Below are 14,706 nucleotides of genomic sequence, written 5' to 3'. Positions count from 1 at the left end.
AATAGCTTAAGAAATTAAATAACATATGCACTGTAAACAAATTCGATAAATTTACACAACCAAGATGTAAAAATTACATAATAAATAACGAAAATATATTAATTGTAAATAAATAGTATAAAATTTATAAAATTATATAAATTTACATTATATATTGAGTCAATTTCTGCTATTTATTCTGTAATTTTTACATCTTGTGTAAATTTACCGATTTTTTTTACAGTGTATAAAAAAACAGTAAAATAATGTTTATCCTTTTTTTCAGTAATCAAAATATCGCAATATCGTCTTAATTAACTTTACTCACCACTCTCATTCTCTTGGTAGCAGTGACAAAGTAACAACAGCATACCAGAAGCAAGAAAATCAATAATCGAAACGACATCTTCGTACGATCTTAGAAATCAATGCAGACACAATACAGTAATATGCTCGAAAGAATGTGGTATTTATTGCGGAACACGTTGCAATCTGGTGGGAGTTTCACTACCGATATTATGATCACATGCAGAAACTGCGTTATTCCCAGATATACGTCATGCACAGGATGAGTTTATCTGAAGCTGCGAAAAATGTCGATTATCTTTCTGCATAAACGAAGGTCGCGTCCGCACTGTCGTGATATACTTTTCGCGTTCACGCGTCGGATACCGTTTGATCGTCGTCTACTGCTCGTCATTGCATTGCACTGGTGCTACGGTGAGCGATGGTGATAGTTTACCGCACCACAATTACCGCTCTCGATGCTCGCGAGATTACATTTCCGCAGCTCGCCGCAGACATTATTAGTCTTTGTGCGAACGCATAGTTCGCAATAACTATATAGACTTATTTTTTATTATACAATTTAATTTAATTTTGAATTAACGGCAGAAAAAAATATTTATTACGACGAGCAATATAGCAATTCAGTGATTAACACAACAAACAGAATTTTAAACTAATATCATAATTTTATTTGCGCAATATAACAACAAAAATTCATATGTTCAAAGAAGTTGGGATAAATAATCACAGGAATGGAATGTTGCAAAATAATTCTTCATTTTCGTCGCAATCTCTTTTCTCTAGAGTGAAATTGTAAATCAAAGTTCTCATCCTCGATTAGAACATCCTTGACGATCTCGTAGAGGATAATCACAAGTGAGTATAGCTGGATTAAATTCTGTTCCTGTACCACAGCTCAGAACAAAGCAACCGCTTGCATCGCAATGTTGATACTTGCTGCAGTCGCCCGGATAAGCTATTACATTTGCCTAAGTGAATAAATCATTCAATTAGCTCTGAAAGTAAAGAAAAAAGAATAGATCGAATAGAAAGAATAAAAGGGAAGCATTTCCTTCTATAACAACAGCCTATATAAAAAACTACAAGTAAAAATAAATATGAAGAAATATTTCGCGAAAAAATTTTTTTATAATATTGTAACATTATTCACATATATACGGATTCAAAGAATTTTACTTTAAGATAATTGTCGCGTGCTACCGGTCCGATAAAAAATAAAATCCTACAGCTTGAAGAATGTGTGAAAAAACACACATTAGTAAACTTTTGATCGTTTAAGGTAGTTATCGTGTAAAAAAAATTTCTTAAGAGTGTTTTCAAATTTTAGCTATGTGTTAATTCAAATTCATTATCTAAATATCTGCATAATTTGAAAAATATTTACCATTTGAAGACTGAGATAATTAAAATTAAAAACGCATGTACTGCATAATCAAAACAACTAGTTATGTCCTGTTTGCAGCGGAATCTCTTTAATCTTTTCGGACTTCCCAAATCGGCAAATGTTTACCAAGTGAAATACTTACTTGTACTTGAGTCATGAAGAACGGAGCTGTACACAATATTAAACACAATAAAACTACACAAGATTTCATCTTGAATATCACGTTTCTTGTTGATATTCAACAAGATTGACGTTGATCGTGTTAATCGTCGTTTAATTCAACTCAATTGCGTTTGCATCGCCACAAATCGACTTATATACAAAATCTTCAGTAGACATTATTAGAAATTATTTTGCTATCAAGTAAATGTGTTTTTCCTGTTACGTTTCTTTCGTTTTCGTTATCTTCGGTTCATGCTAAGGGTAAAGGTGAAATAAATCAACGATTCTCATGCGCATCAGCGGTAATCTAAAAGAAAAAATCCACCTGCTGTCGCAATAACGTTTTATTCACTGCATGGCGCTATTGGTAAGAACGCACAAAGATTTATTATAAAATCATTGAAAATATAGATATCAAGTGCACATTATTAATTAACTACTGCGGCAATGTCATGGCACTTTTCGATATCGAACGCGAAGAGCGCTATCGCTAAACGATTAAATCGCAATAGTAGATAATAGATACGAATAAGTTGATGATATTGTTTCAAATATTGCCTACTATATTTTTTACCCTTATTCCATAAAATTATTCATAATTGATTATTTTATCATTTAATTCGTTTATCACAATTGGTCTAATTTTGATATTAAAGATATTTACACGTAAAATGTCCTGCAAAATAACTGCAATATATACTTCACTTGGAAAAATCACAAATAAAATGTAGAGTATAGAAAGGGAATCACAAATTTCTCAATAGGAAAATACGCAAAATTTATAAATGTAATTTTTATTTATAACAAATGACTCACCGAAAAATTATAAACATGTTTATATCTTTGGTGGAATTTCCACTTTTCTTTCAAAGTGACCTCTAGCTATTATTTGTTCACGAAGTAGTGAATATGGGCGCGGTGATTCGGATGGAGTTATCGGTACTCTCGCAAATCGACGTAACTTTGGAGACAACACAATTAAATTCTGGAAAAGACCGAATGCACTGCTAGTTGCCCAGTACAAACTGACACACTGTAAGAAAAACATTTCGAATTATTCTTCATAGAATAAAATTGTTTTGGTTAGAAAATTTTGCCGAAACTTACCGATGGTACATACATAGCAATGGGTATCATCCCAATTGCAAGAATTCTGAAGAAATTAGTCATGTATTTCATGAATTTTGTTAGCTCCTTCTTTCTATTCATGTAAGTTATCTGTATATATAATTGCATTAAATTAAAATTATGCGATTAAACTCTTAATATAATTAATTCGGATATTCTCATTAAATTTATAAATCAATCAAGAATTGTTTGAAACTTGCTTCTATAATAGCTAAATTAAATAATCCCATTGCCACAGGAAGTACAAAGGGATCCGCTACAGTTAAATTTGTAATCCAAAGTAATCCATCGGTTGCAAATTCTTGATAAGTCGCGTAAGCATCTATTAAAAAATATATATAAGTACGTGACGTATTGTTTTTCGTTTTATTTAATCATCATTATACTAACTTGCATCCTGTTTGGGTAACATATAACATAAATTTCTAATAGACATTGACAATGATATCCATAAAGGCACCTGGAACAGTATCACTATACTGGCTTTAGCTGGATGACAATTCTCCCGAACAATCAATTTATTCCATTGTTTTTTCAGCTAAAATCAAAATGACACAGAAGTATATTTAGTACATATAAATGTTTAATGATCACAAATTTAAAATAAAGATAAAGCATTACCTACAGAACGATTATACAAAGGCCTGGCATATTCTTTGGACCAATTAAATTTATGCATCGCATAATTTGTCTCCACCTTCAATTCTTTAACTATCTCGTCCATTTCAGGTTTGAGGTTTTCCAATTTTGCTAATATATATTGCTGAAAATATTATTATTATAAGAATTATAAAAATCTAAATATTACATTTTATAATTGTTAAATATGTCCTACCATATCTATAATAAGAAATATTATATTATCATAAATATATAACTACAAATAATATTTATAAATTTACCTGATAGAAAAATAATGGTAAAGTCACTGTTGTTCTCATCATAATAGTGGTAAGCACAATAATTAACCACCATGGCAAACCTGTATAATCATGTATCCATAGTAAAGAATCTTGCGCAATTCTAACAGGTGTGCTTTCTGATAATGTTTTGAAGATATAATTGAATTGACTTGGATCTTTAATTTCAGCAATAGAATTACTGCTAATATTTGAAAGATGTCTAACACTATTGTAATACTGATTACTGCAACAGGTTTTATATCCTACATGCTTTTTTCCATTATGTAAGAGTGCTTGAGAAATAATCTGAGGTTGAGACACATTCAGATGGTTATATTGTTTTCTTGAATTATATCGTTTAGCTACAAGATTATTTAACAATACTGGCTGTTGATTGTTAAGAATCGAATCTTGTGCAATATTTGTACAAGATGTACTGTAATCATTATATATAATATGAGGAAAACTTGATGATATATTAAAATAAGTAACATTATTAATGATTTTGTTGGTTTGCTTAAGCCGCCCCAAGAAAATGTTTTGCATCTTTGTTAAATTCATGGTTAACATTTATGTGAGCAAATATTAACCAAAAAATCTATTAAATTAAACATGTACATAAATATAAGATCAATTTATTATTCACGCTGTACATTTTTGACACTCGCACATTTACTAATTATTTAAAATTAATATACATCCCAATGTAACCATAAAAATTTTTCACGTAACATTTGATGTTAGACTATCTTTTAGAAAATATATTGTGAGGTTATGTTGTGGTATACTACGGTAATACAGTATAATACAGTAGTAGAACAGCGCACCTCGATAATAATGGCATCGATTTTAACATCAAACGAGAAACCGATTTGAATACATATAATAATTTGGCCAAAATAATTAGTTTTGCATTTGAAATTTTATTTAGAACTGTAAATTTTTAATAATATTTTATCGATTATATTGCATTAGAAGCCAATCATCTATATATTGCACTAATATACCGATGATATATAATGTCAAAGACTTCGTTATCATTGATCAATATGTCTAAGTTTTTTAATCATACCTTTATTTGATAAACAATTTAAACATTTACCCACAATTGCTCTCTAAACAGTAGCATGTCGATAACAAAATAAATTTATGTATAATCAGCGTAAAAGCTATTACATATATAATTTGTAATATTAACATATGTACAAAAAAAAAAGAAATATTTTACGTGTACTTTGAAAACAACTATAACATGTATTTTTGCAATTAAATTTTAGATGCACAAATAAAATATTATTAGTTTATTTTTTCAATTAATATCAAGTAAATTTTATTTTATTTTAATCTAAAATTGATCTTTTAATTATAGAAATATTTAATATTAAAATGTAATAAAAAATTTTCCGCATTTGCTAACGCACAATTATTTTTATACTAATACTCTACTTATAATATAAAATTCTATATTATTATATGTATATTATGGCAATATCTTTTATATGCAATATATTCAACATAATTGTTAATTGATCGAATTAGAGCTTTTTCAAAAATCGCGAGCTACTTTTAACATGTCTTTCTTTCTGGCCTTTTTTTACCTCCTTAAGTCTTTCCGCTTTTCTCTTGAAAGAAAACGGTAGTGCAAAGAAAAGGTAATAGGATACGCGCGACGGTGGGGTTAAAGAACCTGGAGCGGAATTACCTCGCGGATTACGTCGGTCTAAACCTTAGATCCGAATTCGACACTGCTAGGTGGAGGCATCCGCATCCGGGTTATTAAAAGCGGCTTCTCTGAACCCTTCACGCAACGCCAGGATCTATACATATAATGAAAATAATATGCTCTATTTACAAATTAAAATATCCGATTTCAAAATATTCCGCGCGCTATTTTATCAATATTGGTTCCGATTTAACTTGTATACAAACGTTAAAAGTTTATTGCGTATATTTTAACTTTTTATGCGTTTTTTTAACCGTAATATGAATTTAAAGTAAAATATGTTCTATAAAAAAAAAGAAACAAAAAGAAAAGTTTTAAGTAAAAAAATGCTAGGTTTGTTTTTTGCGAGTCACATTGTAAGGCGAAGAATATAAAAAAAAAAACCCCCGCAGGACACCGTAAAAAAACCAGTACAAGAATGATATCCAAGTTAACCACGTCAATGTGCAAAGAACTGAAAGTCAAGTTTTTGAGTAACGGATTTTTACGGTTTTACAACGTGTTCACCCGATTTCGGAAAAATATTGTGCCCGACGGTCTCCGCACCGTTCGTCGTTACAATTTTTTGTAACGGGAAAAAATTCGCTACAAAGAATTTATGCGGTTCTATCCCTTTTCTCCAACTAACTAAATAAAAAAAAAACGACACTAATGAAAATTTTTATGAAGTTCTTTTTAACGGTGTTTTTAAAACGGACAGAGAGCAGCAAACCTAACGGAAAAAGCGAAAAGTTTTCATTCGAAAAAAATTGCATTGTTATTTAAAAACGCTGTGAAAAATTTGGTAAAACATTTCCTTCGTTGTTTTTTTTTTTTTTATTCGGGCGTGTTTATTTTTTATCAGAAAAAAAGTATACCGTAAAATGTTTGTCATTTTATCTTGCAAATAAGTAGAATTTTTTATACACTTGTGAGCAAATGATGTAGTAAATCAAAGTAGTAAATCATTTACACTTTATTATTACTCTTCAAGAATATACTATAAAAATAATTCCTTTTGTAAATAAGAAAAAATAGATTATATAAAGTTAATGCAATTATCAATTTACATTATAATTATGATCACAATTACGAGCACAATTTTATTACGACATCTTATTGACGCCACAATAAGGGTCATGCGATTATTTCGCGAGGGCATAAATAAACGAAGAGCAAGCTGAGTGCGCATTTTCGCGATTCACCAACACGGCTTTGACGATATGACACAACCATCGTTTGAGAAGGATACAATAAACGCGGGCGAGAGCCAAGCACTCGTTAAGAGCGGGCCCCGAAGGCTCTAATTAAAATAACAAACGGAAAATCCGCGAGAGTTTCCGCCGCACCCGCAGAAACTTCCCCCGCTCATCGCGTGACACAACTACCGCTTTCCATCGCCTGATACACGCCCCACACCTTCCTCGAAGAGGACCGGCTTTGCATAAACGACGGCAACTATATTCAGCTCTCGGCGACTGTGTATAAATGTTTCCGTATTATATCGCGCGACAGTCGAGGATGTTACTGCACCGATAAGGGTTAAATTAAGACAACAGACTATTATAAGGAAAGCATACCAAAAAAATAAGACAGGATAAAATAAGAAAAAAAGAATTCCATATACAAATGATTGTAACAAAAGTAGATATAATTATGTATACATAAAATATTAAATAAATTAATAATCTTATGACTGCCTGAATTAACTAAAACACTTTTGACACAACTATGTATTCGTTAACTAATTCTTATATATAAAAAAATCGAATAAAGATTCTACGAGATAGCACATACTGCAAAGAAGAGAAAATAAATGGAAACAGAAATGCGATGAAGAGAAGGAAAGATAATTGTGATAAAAATATGAAATCGGAAATAGAGTGAAATGAACAGAATTTAGAATGTAACAAGCGTTTAATTGCGCGAAGAGGAGAAAGACGGAAAGGCCGCGAGGATTCACGCGCGAAGGAAAACATCGGAGGAAAAGGAGACGATAAGTAGAAAGAACAAAGAGATTGAAACGCGGGAAGGGATAACCACGACGAGGGGTAAGCGAGGAAAAGGAATGGGCGAGAGGCTAACCGCGAAGAGGGGTTGGCGTTTCTATTCGGAAGGGGGTTGGTTCTGGCGTCTCGTTACAGCGGTTGGCTGTCGGAAGCGCGGATGACGCGGCGGGGAAGAGGGCGAAAACCCCCGAGGGGGTTGAAGCTGGTCTCGCCGTGTTTTTCGCCGATTGAATCAATTAAAGAGGAAAAACTCCCGGGGTAAAATATTCGAGACGTGTCCTGCCCGACGTGCACGATCGCATATACATGCGTGCTTGTTCGTTCTCGTACCGATCGAGAGATCGACGGCACGGACTGCCTTTCGGATTGTCAGGTATCGAGAAATCGGGTTTTTCGTGATTTGTGCGAGCTAAGATCTTGACGCAGAAAGCACGCGCTGATGCGTACGATTTTAACGTCGTGACATCTTACAAAAGCTATAAATGTTTCGATACGCGTATTTTCTATTAAATTTAAGCAAGTTTGATAATAAAATATCAATTTGATATTTATTATTCACTTCTTTATTATCCTCTTCCGCGTTATAAGATATTGTTACGATGTTCATTCGTAACAATTTTTAATATTTTAACGTACATAGCAGTATATTACATATATAAAGTACCATAAAGTAAATAACAAAATAAAATGATAAAAATAGTTTTAGATGCAATAAAAAATTTTTTTATAAAAAATGCACTAAAACACAGTTTAATTTTTTATTAAATATTTCATACAACATTTTACTTTTCAAAATATATAAAAAATATATATTATAAATATCACGTACTATTATTAGTTAATTTAAATTTTATGATTTGTAAGAGTTTTTGCTATCAATTTATCTCTCTAACAAATGCACGACACTAGTAAAATCTTCGTACTAATTACGTATATAGTATAACTATTATTCCTAAATAGTTATTCCTAAATAGACATGACAAATAATTTATAATAATGTCGCTTGCAATATATTATTTCCCGTTGAAAAAAATTCTTTGTAGAGATATTTTTGTAAATATAGAAGCAATATGGGAAGTTTGCTTGCACAAGGTGTTTCGTGTTCGTTCTGTAATGCGATCGGGATTAAGAAGCATGCGTATGTGGTCGTCGTAAGGAGAAATGGGAGAAGAGAAACAGTGTCAGGCAACAGAGTTTAATCTCTTAATTACTGAAAGAATAGCTCGTACCGCGTACGACGGTGCTAAAGACGATGCGGGGATTACCGGTAATAGTACTCTCGTAAGCCTGCCATCCGGTTTGTTTGTTAAATAATTATCGCTACCTGATTAGGCTTGCACAACATCCTCTTTTGATCTGCACACGCGCAACGAGAATTTCGTGCATTTGATTGATATACAAAATCTTTCTTTATCCATGTCATTTTTATTCAAAATCTTCGAAAAGTTGGACTAACTTATCTCTGCAATTTGCCTATTTTTTTACGATCAAGCAACACTCCGAAGAAAACACTTGACGTAAGTAAATTCGACATCGCGGGTTTCGGGATCGTGCGCGACTAACAGCTTTGACATTTTGCAAACAGCCGCGGAAATGGCGATTCAGCAGATATCGAGAACACCCGACGGATTCCTAATTGACAGTCTCGCAGTGTGGAGCCGCGATTCGCCGACATGTCAGTTGATCTGCAATCGTAAGCGCAAAATAAAATAGGACGAGAGCGGAAGTGCGGCAAGGTTTGCCGAAACGATCGAGGGATATGGGGTGTCCGCTAATTTTCTTTCATTTGTAAATTCCTTAATCTATTAGACTTTCATCTTTATAAACAATGATATCAAGGCATCAGCAATTTTTGGGAAATAGAAACTTAAAAATCTTTTAACAATTTTCCTAGATTTTTATTTTCAGATTAAACTTCAAAAATTAATTTAACATTGCTTCGTATGCTTTTTTATTAAAATTTCCTAAACTTTATCCTTCACGTCTTGAGAAAAATAATTAACGAACGTCTGAATCCATAATGTTAAGATTAATGAATTTTTGCATTTCTATGAATGTAAAACAATACATATTGTCACGTGCGGAACATATAATTTTCATATGTATAACCATACATATGTATAACCATACATAACCAATATAGTTAAAATACAGAGTGTCATATTTGCTCGAGACATAATATCACGGCAAGCGCAGAGTGAAGTATCCCATTGAAAAGCGCTGCATGCCCGCTGAGCTATTCATGTTATGAATTATTGTCACAATAAAGTTCGTACATTCATTGTGCTATATGTATGTGTATTTGTTTTCTATACATTCGAAAAATTTAAGTGTCCTGCGCAAAACCGAGGCAGTTAGAAAAAATTGTTAATACTATACAACGCTCTATACGTATATCATCGAATAAAAGTTTCCACAAAGTTTTGTGAAAAGTTTTGTGAAAGTTTATATTCAAAAAATAGATTTATACATTATAGTTTTCATTTAAAAAATGTTTTGATTTTAACAGTACGGATTTTAACGGTACGGATAATAAGAATGGACAATAACGCACGACAATAAAAACGATAATAGTGTTTTGGAGAAGAAAAAAGTCTTTACTGTATTTATTTTAGGATACAATTTGGAGTGATATATATTTACAAAAATAATAATAATAATTATTAACATTTGTTTAAAAAAAAAATTTATAAGAACTTTCGCTCATTATACTCAACTTATATCACAATTCTAAATAAATTTCCGAAATTTATACTGATAAAACATAATACAAAGTAACCATTCAAAACATTCTTGTCCTAAAAGTCTATTAATCACGAGTCAATACGAAACAGAAACTGTTTTAAATTCTGTAAAGATCATAAAAATTTTATTTACAGTAAACAAAATTAGTTCCACAATAACATACCTGAAAAAGAATGCAATTATATTGTATGCAACCATTCCAAATTCTAGGTATCCCTTTCTGGGAGATCCCTTCTCTCCGAGCGGTCTATAAAACCTACATAAATCAAGGTAAAAGTTCGAGATTTTACAGTTTTTGAAATTTCTCAAAACAGATTTGTCATTTAATTCTTTTAGTTTCGAATTTATTATTTTATTTCCCTACTATCGGTAATGAGAGAAAATTTAAGAAGTTTCGAGCTTCTAAGGTCAAGTTTGGAGTTTCTAAAAACGAATGTAGTTTCTAAATTTTTTATGAAAATTCATTCATTTTCGAATTTATCCGAAATATTATCCGATGACAATTCCCTACTGCCGGCAATAAAAGATGGCTTTTAAATCAGAAATGTTCGTAGAAAGACGGATAAGCTTTGCAGAAAAAAAAAATAATCTTAATTCTTCGTGTATCTGAAATCGATCTCAATAAATCGTCGAAAATTTCATCATATAAAAGAAAAACCTATGAGTCTTTGAAGTGATATAAATCTCTTAATTTTCTATATCCATATATAATCCATATATAATCATCACATACGATTGATTTATTCACAGTCCGAAATAATAGTGATTTTCACCGTACTGATAAAATTATAATCGGTATTTCACGTCGCCGCGACTATTATACTTGTAATATGCTAACATCGATATTCATGTTATGACGTGGATCAAAAGAAGAAAGCCTAAATTGTCAATCTTCTATGGTATCACTGATGGTCCATGCATATGTAAAGATTTCTCGCAGGGGCTTCTCCATACTCGCGAGCGCTCGGGCATAAGGGTTGCCCAAGGGCTTCCTTCGTTCATAGCATCTGTTTTATGTAACCGAGTTTATGTCATACCCGCCCCTCACCGATTATCCACACCGTATGCGACAGTGTTTTATATAAATTTTTAACTTGATTATACACACAAGCCAGCGAAGCACCTGTGGGATTTCTCGCGCGGTATTATTATATTATCGAAAAATGGCTCATAACCGCCACACCTTTGCGTACCACAATACGGAGAAAGTTGACAATCCTTTTTCTGATTATTTTTTTCATGAAAATTCTTTCGTTAATTATCCTCGATAAGAAAGATTACGTGCTATCCTTTGAATTTACTGCATAAATTAAAAAGAAATTTTTTTAAATATTACTATCAATATAGAACAATATAGAACATTATATCATTTTTTATATAATCTGAGAATGCACGCACAAAGAAAATGCTAGTGAAACTTAACTTAACTTAACTTAAACATAATGTTTTAAAATGATTTAAAAAGAATCATAAAATTTTCTATAGCTATAATGCAATAAACTAAAAATATTTTCATGGAAATGTTTTTGCTATTATATAATATTTGACATTTATAATAAATTTAATGTTGTATGAAAACATACTGGGTGGTCTGCAAAGGGTGATCAATGGGAACTTTCTCTCTAGTATGAAAACAGGGACCATGTGCCATAACTCTCGAGACGGAATTGTCTAAGGGTTATGCACACGACGCCTGTTTTCGTGCACACGACAGCTTACCTCTAAAGATCGGTAGCCCAATCTTAGAAACTGCCTTTTGTAATTTTATGATCCTGCTGCGCCGCTTAAATTTGCCCTATTGAAAAAAAACTGATCTAAACATACCATATTCGCACGATTGCCGAGCCACGCGCTAGAACTACGACTGTAAATGTATACGACTGTAAATTTTTGTCATTCTTTCAAAAATCCAACCAATCTAAAGTCTCAGATTCTTCTCTAAATCTTCTTATCTAAATTGTGCTCGTGAACGGACAAATCAACCAAATATGACTTTTAAGAATAATTAAAGATTTGACATAAAAAAGCAATAAACATTGAAAATAAAAATGTAATACTTTTATCACAAAAAATGTAAATTTAAATTCTATGTAGAAATCTATGTGAATAAATTTTTTTCATGCAAAGCTGGATAAATACGATCAATATAATTCGACAATCAATATAAATCAATTCAAAAATTAATAACTAACATCTCGTAAAAATCGATTCTGATAAAAAAAATAAAAATTTTATTTACATTTTGTAAACCTCACAATTGGAAACCACGGACAGTAATTGTGTAAACATAGCGTGAAACACGCCATAAACGTTAATTTTATTACAAAGAACACTTCTGTAATAAAAAGAAAAAAAGGAAAGGCAATTAATTTATCATACCCATGTGTTTTGTTACTTGACGAATTTTCAAAACTAGCAGTAAAGCCTTTTTGCCTTTATAAAGCTGTGTGGCCTAAAACACTTCTTGGTTTACCGCACGCGCAGCGGCTGTAAAACTTTTCACGTTTTCGGGAAACTATACAAATGTTGAACATAAGTGCGATAAGAAGGACCGAAAACACAGTATGCACTTTTTTCGATTTCTATAAAAGTTATATGACGATCTATCGTGGTAGTTCGAACAGTAGCTCAGAGGCTTCCAAAAATTGGCTCGTACAAGCAGTTTTATGATTTACAAAGCGCAATACTCCTAATCGAGCCGGATTGCGATTTCTCTTTTGAGAAAACCCCAAAAATTTTGAGGAAATGCTGGATAAATTGCAAAAAATGGATAAAATTAAAAACTTAGATGCTGATATTAACGCAAAAAATTAGGTATTTCTATTAGGTATTGAGCTAATTTAATTAAAAAGCAGAAAATATATAAAAAATATTTTACCAGAAATATTCATTTTTGTCTTCTCTGTTGATAGAATTATTTTATTTTATATGTCTAACATTTTATATACATGCAAAAAATATTTCTGTGTGCATAAATTATATTTATATAAAATAAGTATAAGTTATACTGATATTTCGTATTCGTGAGAAAGTTTTTTCTGGAAAAAGAAAAAGCAATAATAATAATAAATATGATGATAAGTATGACAGAGCACGATACTTTCAAAAAAGAATCTAAGATTTCTAAAAAAGAACTGTAACAATATGTGTGTATGAGCTATATTGATTTATTGTATAGAACATTAAATAGAGCAGACAAATAGAGCAGACAAATAGAGTAGGAAACTGAAAAACCCAAAAAATGTTTCGCGTTCTTTGACCTATATTGTGAATAGAAAAGTGCAGCGCTCAGTGGGGGTGATTACCTGATCAATTGGTTAGCATTGTTTGTGAAAATTCTTGCTTACAAACCCATCTCTTTGTGCTTAAAAACCCATCCATTTATCATGATTTATCTTTAATTTTATGTCTTTTTTATTTCTTTCTAGGTTAAACTGTCACCATTCGAAGTGAATTTATTTAAACATTCATTGTCAGAAGGGATAAAATCTAACACTTTTAGTGCTCCCTATTTCTTCCCAAAGGGAGAAAAGATAGAACTTCTCACGAGAGAGGTGCAGTAAAGGAATAATAGTAGTATAGGAAACCCAATGATGTTCTGGGTCACTCGGTCATTGCCAAAAGTATCGGTAGCGCGCGATTAGTCACAAATAAGAAGAAAGTCTAACGTAACTTTCTTCTTTTGTCGAACTTCCTTTCTTTCGGCACGCGTTTACATGGTTTTTTAACGCGTGAGAAAACACTGGGTAAGCTTTATAAAATTTTGGTATTCAAGTTGAAACGTTCTCTAACAAACCAATTCTGTTTATTGTGTCTTTCGCACATTTGAAGTAAGTTTTTAACTGTTTATTAAACATATTACATATAAAAAATATATTTTTCTGTGTAAATAATATGTATATAAGCACACGTATAAAAGTATCATTAAAATTTTTCCCCTTTTTATATATTACACATATGCAATCTAAAGAATTGATGGAATCATGGATAAAACCCGATTTAAAAAGATGAACGAAGCCATGTCGAATTCACATGGGTTTACTAATCCGACGATTTTTCAGGTGCTACACATTAATATGACTCGTCCGACAAATCCGTCAATGTCTGTCATCCTTAATAACGCCTTTTCTTGCCGCGTCTTAGAGAAGAAACGATGACAAAAGTGCCAGCGACTTCCGCGGCTTATAAAAAGCAATTGATAAATTTCAAATGCTGGAGTTTTTTCACGAAAGAGTAGGAGAGATGCGCGAAGATAAATGCGGTTTTCTTATAGACGCGAAGGGTTAAAGGCTTTTTGAGCAGAAGACGGTATTGTATGTGTGTGTGTGTGTGTGTTGTGTGCTAAGACGACAAAAAGATTATTTGAACTAATGTGAGAAAATATTT

General features: G+C 31.7%; 2 protein-coding genes across 3 annotated transcripts; both read right to left on the bottom strand.

Annotated features, from left to right (window-relative positions):
• Positions 1-933: 933 nt before the first annotated feature.
• On the bottom strand, positions 934-1,974 carry LOC105678703 (uncharacterized). Its single transcript, XM_012378232.2, has 2 exons — positions 1,815-1,974; positions 934-1,256 (listed from the first exon to the last, which is right to left on the bottom strand). The coding sequence occupies exons 1-2, from the start codon at positions 1,881-1,883 to the stop codon at positions 1,095-1,097; spliced, it is 231 nt and encodes a 76-aa protein (XP_012233655.1). The 5' UTR covers positions 1,884-1,974; the 3' UTR covers positions 934-1,094.
• A 186-nt stretch (positions 1,975-2,160) lies between these two features.
• LOC105678702 (cytochrome c oxidase assembly protein COX18, mitochondrial) lies at positions 2,161-4,666 on the bottom strand. 2 transcript variants are annotated; one of them, XM_067349544.1, is made up of 7 exons: positions 3,865-4,666; positions 3,588-3,725; positions 3,353-3,500; positions 3,163-3,284; positions 2,942-3,052; positions 2,651-2,867; positions 2,161-2,510 (listed from the first exon to the last, which is right to left on the bottom strand). In XM_067349544.1, exons 1-6 carry the CDS (start codon positions 4,432-4,434, stop codon positions 2,670-2,672), a joined length of 1,287 nt encoding a protein of 428 aa, XP_067205645.1. In that variant the 5' UTR covers positions 4,435-4,666; the 3' UTR covers positions 2,161-2,510; positions 2,651-2,669. The 2 variants fall into 2 exon arrangements, with proteins under 2 accessions (XP_067205645.1, XP_012233652.2); XM_012378229.2 differs by lacking the exon at positions 2,161-2,510 and having other exon boundaries at positions 2,613-2,867.
• Positions 4,667-14,706: the final 10,040 nt, after the last annotated feature.

This window comes from Linepithema humile, chromosome 2 (genome assembly GCF_040581485.1).
Source record: "Linepithema humile isolate Giens D197 chromosome 2, Lhum_UNIL_v1.0, whole genome shotgun sequence".
Classification (NCBI taxonomy): domain Eukaryota; kingdom Metazoa; phylum Arthropoda; class Insecta; order Hymenoptera; family Formicidae; genus Linepithema; species Linepithema humile.
This window is presented reverse-complemented; position numbering and strand designations above follow the sequence as displayed.

Excerpts from the sequence above, each read along its gene's own strand:
- LOC105678702 (XM_067349544.1), bottom strand. The coding sequence starts at position 4,434 with ATGTTAACCATGAATTTAACAAAGATGCAAAACATTTTCTTGGGGCGG. Across the intron at positions 3,726-3,864 it reads TACCATTATTTTTCTATCAG|CAATATATATTAGCAAAATT; the intron begins GTAAATTTATAA and ends TAATATTTTCAG. Across the intron at positions 3,285-3,352 it reads GTTACCCAAACAGGATGCAA|ATGCTTACGCGACTTATCAA; the intron begins GTTAGTATAATG and ends ATTTTTTAATAG.
- LOC105678703 (XM_012378232.2), bottom strand. The coding sequence starts at position 1,883 with ATGAAATCTTGTGTAGTTTTATTGTGTTTAATATTGTGTACAGCTCCG. Across the intron at positions 1,257-1,814 it reads TCTTCATGACTCAAGTACAA|GCAAATGTAATAGCTTATCC; the intron begins GTAAGTATTTCA and ends TTATTCACTTAG.